Below are 12,888 nucleotides of genomic sequence, written 5' to 3'. Positions count from 1 at the left end.
CACAAGTTGAATACCGATAAGTTAGAGATTCACAATTACTTCCTTCTTAGATCTCTGCTGATAATAAAACATAAGTGTCCCTTTTATGTGACTGACACTCTCAACAATTACTGTAGAGTTGTGCTTACCGCTGGTTACAAAAGCAGAGATAGACCGAGACTGTGGGAGCTCAGGTGAGTTGGGGTCTCCCAGGAGAATTGGAATCACCTCTGGTGCCTCTGAATGAGTGTCCGAGGGGGGCAGTCCTGGGGTGACAGACTGTGTCACTATACGGGGTGACTGCCCTGTATAATGCTCGTGGTCACGTGACGTGGTGTCCGAGGGGGGCAGTCCTGGGGTGACAGACTCTGTCACTATACGGGGTGGCTGCCCTGTATAATGCTCGTGGTCACGTGATGGATACCCCTCTGTGCCCTCATGGGTCTCATTACCCAGCATCTCAGGCAGATCGGTGTCATTATAGAACAAGAAGGCGCCGGGCTGGGTGTCAGGTGGCTCAGTGCCCGGGGGTCCTGCGGCTCTGCCGGCCTCAGTCCCGCACAGAAACACCAGCCAAAGACAGCGCTGAACCAGTGACATGGCGGCCACCTGAATGCGTTGCTATAAACAGCTACCCGAGCTCCAGGAAACTACGTCACGTGACCTTTCTCCGGGCTCATGACGGCTTTCCTGAAAGACTAGAATCAACATACAATACTGGCTAACAAATATGTCCGCAGCAGTGTGCGGAGAGACGCAGGGAAGAATCCATTTTCCCAGAGATTAATAGTAAAAGCAAAAGATTGAGTTTGAAAGCGGTGTCATTTTCTGCCTCAGGAACTAGGTTTAGTCTTTTATTTGTTTCAATAGCTGTCAGCTGTCCTTCATTTTATAAGGACGTCCCTGAAAGATTTGTCTCTGGAAAAGTCCATCATTTTCAATATTGACCCACTGCCTAATAGTGACACATCGGACACCCCTGTCCCGTGTAGTGTGTTAATTATTAAAGAGGTTAATGGGGTGTATTAGAAATAATTGATCAGTGCTGTAAAGGCTGTTCCAAACTCCCCATCCAGTCCTACTGACAAAAAGGACCAAGACACTGTGTCAAGTGTCTTGTTGGCATCTAGGCTAATAAGTACATTGGATGTGTTGGGGGTGTGGGAGGAAGCTATTATGGAGGCTATGGCAGTGCGGATGCCCCATACTGAATGGCGGCCATGAACAAAACCTTATTGGTGCAAGGTTAACGGAATGCAGGATACTTTGTGGTCGTTTGGCCATAAAGCGAGAGAGGATTTTAAAATCCAAATTTAGCAATGTAATAGGGCAATAGGAAGACATCAACATGAGATCCTTGTTTGGCTTTGGAATAAGGGTGGTATGTGCCTGGTTAAAAGATGGGAAGTGGGGGCAATGATGGTGGATAGTTCGGTAAAGTTCCAACAATGTGACTTCTATGTCTAAAGGTTTTAGACATAAACCTCCCGGAAAGTGTGGGAGACTCCCGAAATTCGGGTCGGTCTCCCGGACTCCTGGGAGAGCTGGCATTTATCCCGCAATTCGCTTGCTAAAATGACGCGATTCACAGAGGATCGCGTCATTTTGTCGTCGCCCCCCCCCCCCCCCCGTGACAAAACATCATTTTACTCGTGGGGGCAGGGCCAAAATGACGCAATTCAAGGCATCCCCGTTCCCTCCTGCCCTCTAGTCACGCCCCTCTCCCGGACGTCGCCTACTGAGGCAAGTATGATTTAGACATGTTTGCCAGAAGTCTGCCAGTTTTATTACCCCATCTGTAATATTTATTTGTCTTGTAATCTATCTGGGCTTGAGCTAGCAAGAAGTTTTCTTATTTACACACTTTTAAAAATGTGAGAAAAGCAGAACAAAAACATTTCCTGTAAATTGCATCAAGCTGCAATACAGGGAAAAATGCGACAAATGAATACTGAATATAGTGCTGTGATTTTACATTTTAATAATTTAAATTGCAAAGACCACAAAACATTGTGCTTGACAAGCATTTAAACATTAGCATTGTTTAATATTTAATTAAATGGTAATAAAACATTTATAAATAACATTACAGCAAACAAAACAGACTGATTTTAATAAGTTTACCTTGGTGAGCTTCCTTGCACCATTTTGGGGCACATTTGGACTTATAATAAACATAGGAAAAGACATGCATAAACAAAGCATGTTTATGCACAAAACCAGTAACATTTGCAGCAAGCGTATGTCAGCGGTGTTGCTTGACAGTGCTGGTAGTAATGGCTAAAGTTGCACCATCCTATTTGTATACACACGAGAGAGAAGTGTCTTGACAGTTATCAATAAAAGTTCTCCCCGTGTTTGCGTGGGTTTCCTCTGGGTGCTCCGGTTTCCTCCCACACTCCAAAAACATACTGGTAGGTTAATTGGCTGCTAACAAATTGACCCTAATCTGTGTGTGTTAGGGAATTTAGACTGTAAGCCCCAATGGGGCAGGGACTGATGTGAGTGAGTTCTCTGTACAGCACTGCGGAATTAGTGGCGCTATATAAATAAATGGTGATGATGATGATAATAGTAGAAAAATGGAAATGTCAATCAATTAATGCAAATAGATGGGCATAACTTCATGTAATATAGTCACAATTCTAGTATGCTAAGTATAATTAGCTGGAAGAGTTAATCCGCAATTAACCAGAAGTGGTTAGATTACGTATAATGTATATTTGCACTGGCCCTTCTGGACCCACAAGAGATACACCTCTTGGCAGGTGTATATGCGTATCTTTCCAGGCCCAGTTGAGTTGCATTTACAGTACTAGGCCTATGATGTCTGCCCCTCTTCTTCCCCATTCACATCTCCAGGCATAAGGACACGCAAGTCAATAGTATGCAAAAGAAATATATACAGATATATGTGTAGACATTTTTGGTGTACATGTCAAGTACTTTAATGCTTATCTTATGCAAAAATAAATAAATTAAATTGGCATATGTCCAATAGAATGGATTTATATTACATTGTACTCAGGTGATTTTTATCACATAATTATTTTTCTAGTTTTAATTTTGGGTACTGCCATGGGTACGAGGTTCGCTCAGATTGTAAATGTGACTGGATCACTCACAACATAAGTGCCCAAAATCTAGTGGAAAGCCTATCCAGGAAAATGGAGGTTGTTATAGCAGCAAATAAGGGACCAACAGTGTGATGTTTGGGTGTACACATAATTTTGACCATGTAGTCTATGTTATTTCACATAAGTGTCTTTTTTTTGATTATTGTTGTAACTTATTAATGAGATTAAGGGTAACGTGTGACTCTTTTGAAGGTTAGATGGCTGCCCATGAAGTGTATCAGGTGCCCATCACTTGTCTAGGGGGACCTTATACATGACAATCCCCATTACGATGCTTACTGAACTTTATAATTAGTTGAAGCATGAAGTTATAATGAAGTAGTAATTAGTATGAAGTTATAATTTGTTTTGCATTTTAAACACTACTTCAAAATGTACTTATTGTAAAACCCAAAAAATATGAATACATGGTAAGAATTGCAGCTCATGTGCAAAATAAGAGGATTTATCACAACACTTGGTTAGTGTTGAAAAATAGGGACACTTCCAGGAACAAAGGCTTCCAGTAACCATTCTATAAAAACCTGGGACTATCCCAGAAAATTAAGGCCAGTTAGCAATTATTTATAGGACATCTACCTAACCTGACCGATGGACATGATAAAAATATAGTACCAATACTATTGGGTTTTAAGCAGTGGTCAAAGTGGGCTGGTATTCGGTGGTATGCCATACTACCACTTCTACTGTTTTTATTGTAAAACTTTCAAATTCCATTGACTTTAATTTTCTATACCTCCACTTCAAAATTTTCACTTCGACAACTGGTCTTAAGTCTTTATTTTTATAGCGTACAGAGTAAATATATATAAGAGTTGGTTCCAGTCTCATTAATTACACAAGTCAATATAGATATTTATATTACTTTAATGTACACTCTAAAACACAATGGGCCTAAGTTATGAAGCACAAGAAAGCCAAGGCGCAGCACAAAATTCTCTTTGGAGGGCCTAGACTTCTGTTTGATTTCATTTTGCAGAGCGAGATGATTGAAATTAGATAATTGGATGAAGACTCATTTTTAAGGGGATCTATTCCTCTATGGAGGGCGCACACTGTAAAAAGTTGGTGGGTCCAAAGTGGTAGGAGGCTGGACTTTTAATTTGATGTTTACACTTTTTGTACAGTGAGTCTCTAAAGCATACTTGCCAACTCTCCCGAAATGTCCGGGAGACTCCCGCATTTTGCAAGAGTCTCCCGGGCGAGTGTGGCAATCTCCCTGATCGGCAAAATTCGGTTTAAACGCCGCGATTCACCCGGAATCGCTGCGTTTAGCCCTGCCCCCGCTGTAAAATGACGCGATTTGCGTCATCACGTCAAGGGGCGGGGCCAAAATGACGCGATCTCGGCGCCCCGCCCCCTGTATGCCCACGTCCCAGCCGGCATCTCCCGGAAGCCAGAAAACAAATGTTGGCAAGTATGCTCTAAAGATTATCCAACTCTCCACACACCTAGGTACACTAGTTTGTAGGAGTGTCTACTGACAACAGACATTAACATTAAGAATGTGTACATTAATGTGCACTGGGCAGACCATCCAGTATCACCACTTGCCATGTAGTGTACTTCATAGATGAGTTTCAAATAATGAGTGTTGCAGCAGGATTTTTTTACATTTAATTCCCAACTACTTAGACTATATTATTTGTGTTGAAGTTCTTGCAGCACCTCAGTTCCACCAGAGGTGCTGCTCTAGTGACATACTGAGTCACTCAAGATATAGTTTATCTTTACTGCTCTGCATAACCTCTTCATATTTTTGTACGTTCATCTTTATCTTCTTGTAAGCAACTTGATGTCCTGTGTTATTTTACATCCTGTTCTTTCCTATAGCAGACTGCTCATCCTGCGTTTCTGTGTACCATGGATATATGCACTTGGCTTTTATATCTGACAGAGAATGTTGTTTACAAGTCTACAAACCTGAGTTCCTATTACACCTTGTATACCCTTATTGCCAGTACCATTCCAAGAGTAACTCCAGATTGCCTCTGCAGCACCACTGTTCCATTGAGACACTGTGTTCTATCTGCAAACTCAAGTTTGTGTGTCTGTCTTTATACTGTTGAACTGCATACCACATTCCAGTACTGGGTCTCTATACACTGTATTACCATCATTTACCACTCAATCACTGTGTAATCCTGTCTTTGCCAGGCAACATACAATATTTATAATGCTGGTTGAGGTATTACTGTAGAAGCAAAGTGGGCAAAAGTACTTATGTGAACACAGCCTTTGCGTTACCATATAGAGCACCACAATGGGGGTCACTTAGAGAAGCTGTTACTTTATTCTTCATCTCATCTTTGTGCAGTTGTATCTGTTTTTAATGGCATACTTGCCAACGCTCCAGTAATGTCCGGGAGACTCCCGCATTTTGCGAGAGTCTCCCGGGCGAGTGTGGCAATATCCCGGATCTGCCCACTTCCTAGTGAAGTGGGCAGAATTAGCTCCCAAACGCAGCAATTCCCGGTGAATCGCGGCGTTTGGCCCCGGCCCTCACTGTCATTACGTCACGGGGGGCGGGTCCAAAATGACTCAGTGCCAGTAATTGGAATCAAACTACTACTTTCAATGGACCAATTTATGCTCAGCACATTTATTTTATAGGGAGCATATTAACCCCCCACACTATGGCACAGTGGTAAGCACTGATGCCACACAGTACTGGCAACCCTGGGTGCAATTTCAGCCTGGGCAAATCTGCATCGACTTTATTAGTTATCACCATGTTTGCTTAGTTTTCCTACAGGTGCTCTGGTTTCCTTCGATAGTCCAACAACATACTGGTAGGTTATTTGACTTTGGTCTAGATTTGCTTTAGTGTGCCTGTGGTAGGGAATGTACATTGTAAGGTCTACTGGGGCAGTGACTGATGTAAATAAATAACATTTCCTCTTATTATAAAAGTGTATTTGTTGTTTGTACTTGTCACTTTTCTACTTCTGTTACTCATCTGTCATTTTGTTGTATGTTCTAACCGAGTGTTGTGCAACAGGCGGATTTCCGAGCCTTTACCTGCGGCCCCAACTCCTTCCTACTTTATTGTTCATTTGTTTGTTATAGCTAGTAACACTTGTTTAAAATGCCTGCCGATATGTTATTACAGATAGGTATTTAATTCTTTGATTGTATGTATTGTTTTAACTTATTACTGAGATTTAGGGTAATGTTCAGCCCTTTTAAAGGTTAGAGGGTGGTTGCCCCATGCGTCTTCCAAAGTTGCCCACCACTGTTGTAACTGCTGCAGATCTCTTATGCAAAATAATTTAGAAATGTCTAGCTATTTAGTAAAATATGCAGCAACTTGAGTGGCTTTGTGATAAATAGAAACAAATATTGCAACTGTCAGCATCCAGTCTAAAGAAATGCATGGAGTGAATTAATATACACTATATGGACAAAAGTATTCGGCCACACCTGTTAATTATTGAATTGAGGTTTTTCATTCTGACCCGATGCCAGACGTGTATAAAATCAAGCACCTAGTCATGCAGTCTTCATTTGCAAACATTTGTGATACAGAATGGGTCGTTCTGAAGAGCTCAGTGACTTCAAGCCTGGTACTGTGATAGGATGCCACCTTTGCAATAAGACGGTTTGTGAAATTTCATCCCTGCTGGATATTCCACGGTCAGCTGTAAGTAGAAGCAGTTTAGGAGCAACAGCATCTCAGCCACGAAGCAGAAGACCACGTAAAATCACAGAGCAGGGTCAACAACTGCTAAGGCGCATGGTGTGTAAAAATTGCCAATGCGCTGCTGATTCCATAGCTGAAGAGTTTCGAAACTTCCACTGGCATTAATGTAAGCACAAAAATTGAGCGGTGGGATCTTAATGGAATGGGTTTCCATAGCCGAGCAGCTACATGCAAGCCTCACATCACCAAGACCAATGCCAACTTTGGATGGAGTGGTGTAAAGCACACCGAAACTGGACTGTGTGGAGCAGTGGAAACGTGTTCTGTGGAGTGACGAATCACGCTTCTCTGTTTGGCAGTCAGATGGACGAGTCTGGGTTTGGCGGATGCCGGGAGAACGTTACCTGCCTGACTGCGTTATGCTAACTGTGAATTTTAGTGGAGGAGGGATAATGGTATGGGGCTGTTTTTCGGGTTTGGGCTAGGTCCCTTATCTCCAGTGAAGGGCAATCTTAATGCCTCAGCATATCAAGTGATTTTGGACAATGCTGTTTCCAGCTTTGTGGCAACAGTTTGGGGAAGGCCCTTTTCTATTCCAACATGACTGTGCCCCAGTGCACAAAGCAAGGACTACAAAGACATGGTTTGATGAGTTCTGTCAGACGCCGTCCCGCACTCTTACCTGGTGCCGGGACGGACGTCTTCTCGATCCCCGCTCGTCCCTTTGCTAGGCAACGGGACGTCACTTCCGGCCACAGGAGCCCAGGCGCATGCGCCCGAACATCGCGTCTCGTTGCTAGGCAACGGAGACGCCTGCCAGCAGTTCCTGTCGGCGGTCAGATCAGCTGACCGCCGAGCTCCACTCCACCAATGACAGGGGTGGCGCCTCTATTTAAACTAGACTCTGGCATCACTAGGGTGCCAGAGTATCTAGTCTCCTTACCTGTCTCTAGGCTTCCCTGTTATATATATATATATATATCTCCTGCCGCCTCTCCCGGATTGACCTTTGCCTGTTTTGACTATTCTTTGGATTCTCCCTGGTTCCTGTTCCTTATCCTGGTTCTGACTCTCGGCTTCCTGACTACCCTCCTGCCTCATCCTTCTGTACCTCGTTGCCTGCACGGATTTGACCTCGGACTGTTTCACGTGACCTCGCTGGTGGCTACCTGGGAGAACCGCGACCGACACGTCTCAGCGGCTAAGCCCATAACTCCTTGCGGGGTTCCCTGGTGAAAACCTGGGGCGTGGATAGACTCCGCGCCTCCTTACGTAGCAGCGCTAATACCAGCAGGTAAGGCCATCCAATTACTTTGTTTGTGACAAGTTCGGTGTGGAAGAACTTGACTGGCCCGCACAGAGCCCTGACCTCAACCCCATCAAACACCTATGGAATGAACTGGAACGGAGATTGCGAGCTAGACCTTCTCGTCCAACATCCATGCTTGACCTCATAAATGCTCTACAGAATGAATGGGCACAAATTCCCACAGAAACACTCCAACATCTTGTGGAAAGCCTTCCAAGAAGAGTGGAAGCTGTTATCACCGCAAAAGGGGGTCCAACTCCATATTAAAGTATATGTATTTGAATACAATGTTATTACAGTCACCATTGGTGTAATGGTTAAGTGTAAGAATACTTTTGTCCATATAGTGTATATGTGTATGCATAATGTGTATATATCCAGCTGCATATATATAATCATAGCAGAGTGCTTCACTCTGCAGGTGGAGACACCTTCAATGATGTAGGTCAGCAGTTGAAACTGTATACTTTGTGTCAGTGCCTTTCCTATACCCAGTGACTCGGTATAGGGTTGAATAAATGAATGAGACATGCTATGCTATTATTTCACTTATTATTTTTGATTATCCCCTGCAGTCTCCTCTTACACTCCTTGCTTTACCATCTTTGGCCACTAGATAACCTCAGTGTTCTACAAGACCCAGATTTGTACTTTTCTCCTCAAGCCCAGCATAGAACTATCCCTTTCTGTATAAGCAGCAGCCTCATCTCTCTCCTTTATAAATAAATACCAGCTTTGATTATTACTTACCTTCAGTGCTGTTGGTCTCCTTTATGTTGTTTAACTAAAATTAAGCATTTTTTATAAATGTTATCTTTAGACACTAGAACACCAGTTGAAATATCCTAATGTTTATACTGTAGTTTAATAGTTAGTACAAGGTATTTGAGAGTGGAGGTCACCCCTATTTCTTATAAATAATATAATACAGGTATATAGGCGCATATAACAAGTTCACCACAGAGTTCAAAAGTCCATATAATATCCACGTGAATCAACCTCTTCTTATAGGTCCAATCATGTAATCTTCTTAATAGATGATATTTAAGAAGCAGATGTCATATGGAAGGTTTTAGTTTTATCTTCTTATAAACTCTCCAGGTATTATAGTCCGTAGAGTTTAGAAAAAAAGGGATAAATGGATATCAAATTAGTATTTCCAATTGGTATTACAACCTACTAAGAACAAACCAATCTTCCTTAATCCCTTATCTTAAGGAATAAATATCCACTTCACCGTGTACAAATTAACGGTTACTCAAAGCACCACACGTGTAGAGTGAGTGAGAAAATGGGCTGAATCACTTACACAGTGAACTCGATCCACTGATTGATATAGAACGCCACGTCTGATCCCGTTGTTACATGTAGCCCAATCGTATTATATACAACGAGAGAAGCATACAAAAAGGATCTGACATAATATCATCAGGGTTTTTATTTTTCACAGTTTAAAAACACCATAATAAAATCATCTCATCTTATACGATATCCCAACATTAACAGTAAGTGGACTCGTACCGGACTTAAGTGAAGAGTCAGCGTGTAGATGAAATAACTCCCGGGCAATCACCGCTAGACAGTCCTCTCTCCTCCGGCTCGTGTAACACTGCTGTCAAGTGGGCGGATCTGTGTTAACCAACGCGTTTCAACCCCGCCTCTGGGGTCTTTGTCAAGGCATACACAGAGTTCATTCGGTTTCCATTTAAACCTAAAGTGTCCAATCATCGGTCGGGTAATCCGATTACAAAAACAGAGCAACATTTTACTATTTATATAAATTATTCACATAGGTCTTCAGGCTAATGATACAATCGCTCTAATGGTATAGGCAATGATCATAAAGACAATTATAAAAACAATTTTAAAAACAATTTTAAAAACAATTATGCTACCAACTTATCAAATCGACTATGGATCTTTTCCCTTTTAGAGACAATAAGAGGATTCGTCAATCAGAAATCATGTATCAGCTCAATGGAGCAACAAACAATTGCACGGGATAACAGCACTACATAACTAATATCATATAGTGTTTTCCATAACGCTAATCAAATTCATAACTAATTAGCTCCCATTGAAATGTATCTAATCTATACTGGTATGAGTTCTTCAAGCAGTTTAAGCTCTAGACCACCAATTCACCACAAAAACAATAATCACCATAAGAGACATATAATTTATAGATGTTTCCCATATTTCATATAGTAACCAGTTCCTTCTCTGATGACATAATTCATATTCCCCAAATGATACTCATCATATAACATACAAATATCAACCTCTCCTGTTGATTTAATGACAATCATCCAGATCTTTTAGAGGATCAGACCTACAGAAACCAGTATCAGCAATAATTGTTTCCTATATTATTATTCTAGGAACCATTTCAGTTCGAACTCAGCGTTTAAGCCTTCAGGTATCAGGGTCTTAAATTTGTAGATATTTTCCATTTCTGCTTTAGCTAGTCTTATATCTACATCATTACACCTCCAATTATCAGTGATTCTCTTAATACCACAAAAGAACTCTATTGAATTGATGTCACAATTATGGACATCTTTACAATGTGCTGATAGAGTGTTATTAATGTATCCCCTCTTTATATTCCTCACATGCTCCGCTAAACGGATTTTTAGCGGACGGCTGGTCCTTCCTATGTATTGTTTTTTACATTTACATTGAATTAGGTACACTACATTTTTTGTATGGCAGGTAATGAAATCTTGGATCTTAAACTTCAAATTATTGACTGTGGATGTACACTCAACTATTTTAGTTTCAGTGCTTGGAATAAATCTACAGGATATACACATACCACATCTATAAAAACCTGTGGTGGCTATCCGTTGTTGGTTCAATTTCTTAGGTAATATACTACGGACTACCTGATCTCTAATATTGGGAGCCTTTTTATATATAAATCTTGGTTTTTTCGGTAGCTCGTCCTTAAGAACCGGATCACTGGTTAATATCTTCCAATATTTCTTAATAACATTCTCATATTTCTTATGCTTATTGTTATATTGTGTAATGAACATGACATCTTTTGTTTTATTTTCATCTATTTTTCTCTTTGGTTCCAATAAGGAAGTTCTTTCTATATTATTGATCTTAGTATGTGCCTTCTCCAATAATTGATTAGAGTATCCTTTCTATGAGAATTGAATTTTCATTTGGGTGATTTGATCTTCACATATCTGTTCGTCCGTACAATTCCTCTTAATCCGTATGAGTTGTCCCATTGGTACATTATCGAGCCAATTTTTGTGATGATGACTGGACATATTGATATAGGAATTGCTGTCGGTTGGTTTCGTAAATGTTTTGGTATGTATCACACCCTCTTTCACATAGATCGTCAAATCCAAAAAATTAACCGAATCCATGCTAATATCGTATGTCAAAACAACATTAAAAGAGTTGGAATTTAAAAAATTACAAAAAAGATCAAGGGAAGTCCTATCTCCCTTCCAGATAAAGAAAATATCGTCAATATACCTAAGCCAGGACACCAGGTTCGTCCCCCATCTCTCGTCCTTCCAGATATACACATCCTCCCATACACTCATAAAGAGGTTGGCGTAACACGGGGCGAACCTGGTGCCCATGGCCGTTCCTATCTGCTGTAAATAAAACTGACCTTCAAAATAAAAATAATTGTTATTTAAAATAAATTGGATACTTTCACATACCAAGTTTCTCATTTCCTCATCTACATTCCCCTCCTCTAGTTTATTTGCTATGGCTGACAGACCTTATTCGTGCCTGATGATCGTGTATAAAGAAGATACATCTGCTGTGGCCATAAACCACTGGTCTTGCCATTCAATATTTTTAAGTTTCGTCAACACATCACGAGTGTCTTTAAGGTGTGACCTGATGTTCAGTACATGGGGTTGTAAAATGTGGTCCACATACATTGAAAGTTTAGATGTTATAGAATTAACCCCCGCCACAATGGGTCTTCCGGGGGGGGAGGTAGTACTCTTGTGAATTTTAGGGAGAATATATATAGAAGGTACTGTTGAATTATCAGGGATCAAAAATTTTGCTATCTCTTCATCAATTGTCCTTTGTACCTGATATTTCTCAACTAGTGCCTTCAGATCTTTCATAACTCTCATAGTGGGATCTCCTCTTAATTTTAAATAAGTCTGTCCATCCATTAATTGTCGGTTTATCTCTGCAATATAATTTGATTTATCCATAATAACGATGGCTCCACCCTTATCTGCGGGTTTTATAACTATATCCTCATTAGCCTTCAATGAAGTTAAAGCTTGTTTTTCCCCTTTAGTTAAATTATTCCTTTTATTTGCCATATTGTCCCAAGATTCCACTTCTTCTAATACTAATCATCCAAAGGTTTCTATATGGCCTTTTCTCAGATAGGTTGGATTAAAAGTAGACTTTTTCTTAAAGTTACTTGTCTTCTTTGGACTTACGGTTTTGTTCTCTTTTTGTGCAAAAAAACTTTTTAAGTGTCAATTTCCTAAGGAATTTTTGTAAGTCAACAAAAAAATTAAATGGTTTCAGATTATATATTGGAGAAAATTTTAGACCTTTTTTCAGGACAGATTCCTCCTCTTTCGATAGAGTATAAATACTCAGATTGTATATTTTAGTCGAATAGGTGTCTCCATTATTTTCCCTTCTATGTTTAGACATTCCATTCTCTGACATAGTTTTTTTGTTCAAAAAGAATTTCCTCCTCTTTTCTATTCCCCCTCTTTTTAATATGAACAGATGTTTCATTTACTTGTGTCTTGTCCTTCTTCTCTCTCTTTGTCCCAAAAAATAGTTATTCTTTTCCCTAA

The 12,888-nt window shown here is 40.6% G+C and overlaps 1 protein-coding gene across 1 annotated transcript in view; it reads right to left on the bottom strand.

Annotated features, from left to right (window-relative positions):
- TCTN1 (tectonic family member 1) overlaps positions 1-640 on the bottom strand; it is a 38,274-nt gene extending 37,634 nt beyond the window's left edge. Inside the window, exon 1 of the mRNA XM_075178450.1 lies at positions 129-640. Within this exon, the coding sequence (XP_075034551.1) occupies positions 129-579 (451 nt within the window). The 5' untranslated portion in view covers positions 580-640. The remainder of the gene's footprint in view (positions 1-128) is intronic.
- Positions 641-12,888: the final 12,248 nt, after the last annotated feature.

Source organism: Mixophyes fleayi, chromosome 1, assembly GCF_038048845.1.
Source record: "Mixophyes fleayi isolate aMixFle1 chromosome 1, aMixFle1.hap1, whole genome shotgun sequence".
Taxonomy (NCBI): domain Eukaryota; kingdom Metazoa; phylum Chordata; class Amphibia; order Anura; family Limnodynastidae; genus Mixophyes; species Mixophyes fleayi.
This window is presented reverse-complemented; position numbering and strand designations above follow the sequence as displayed.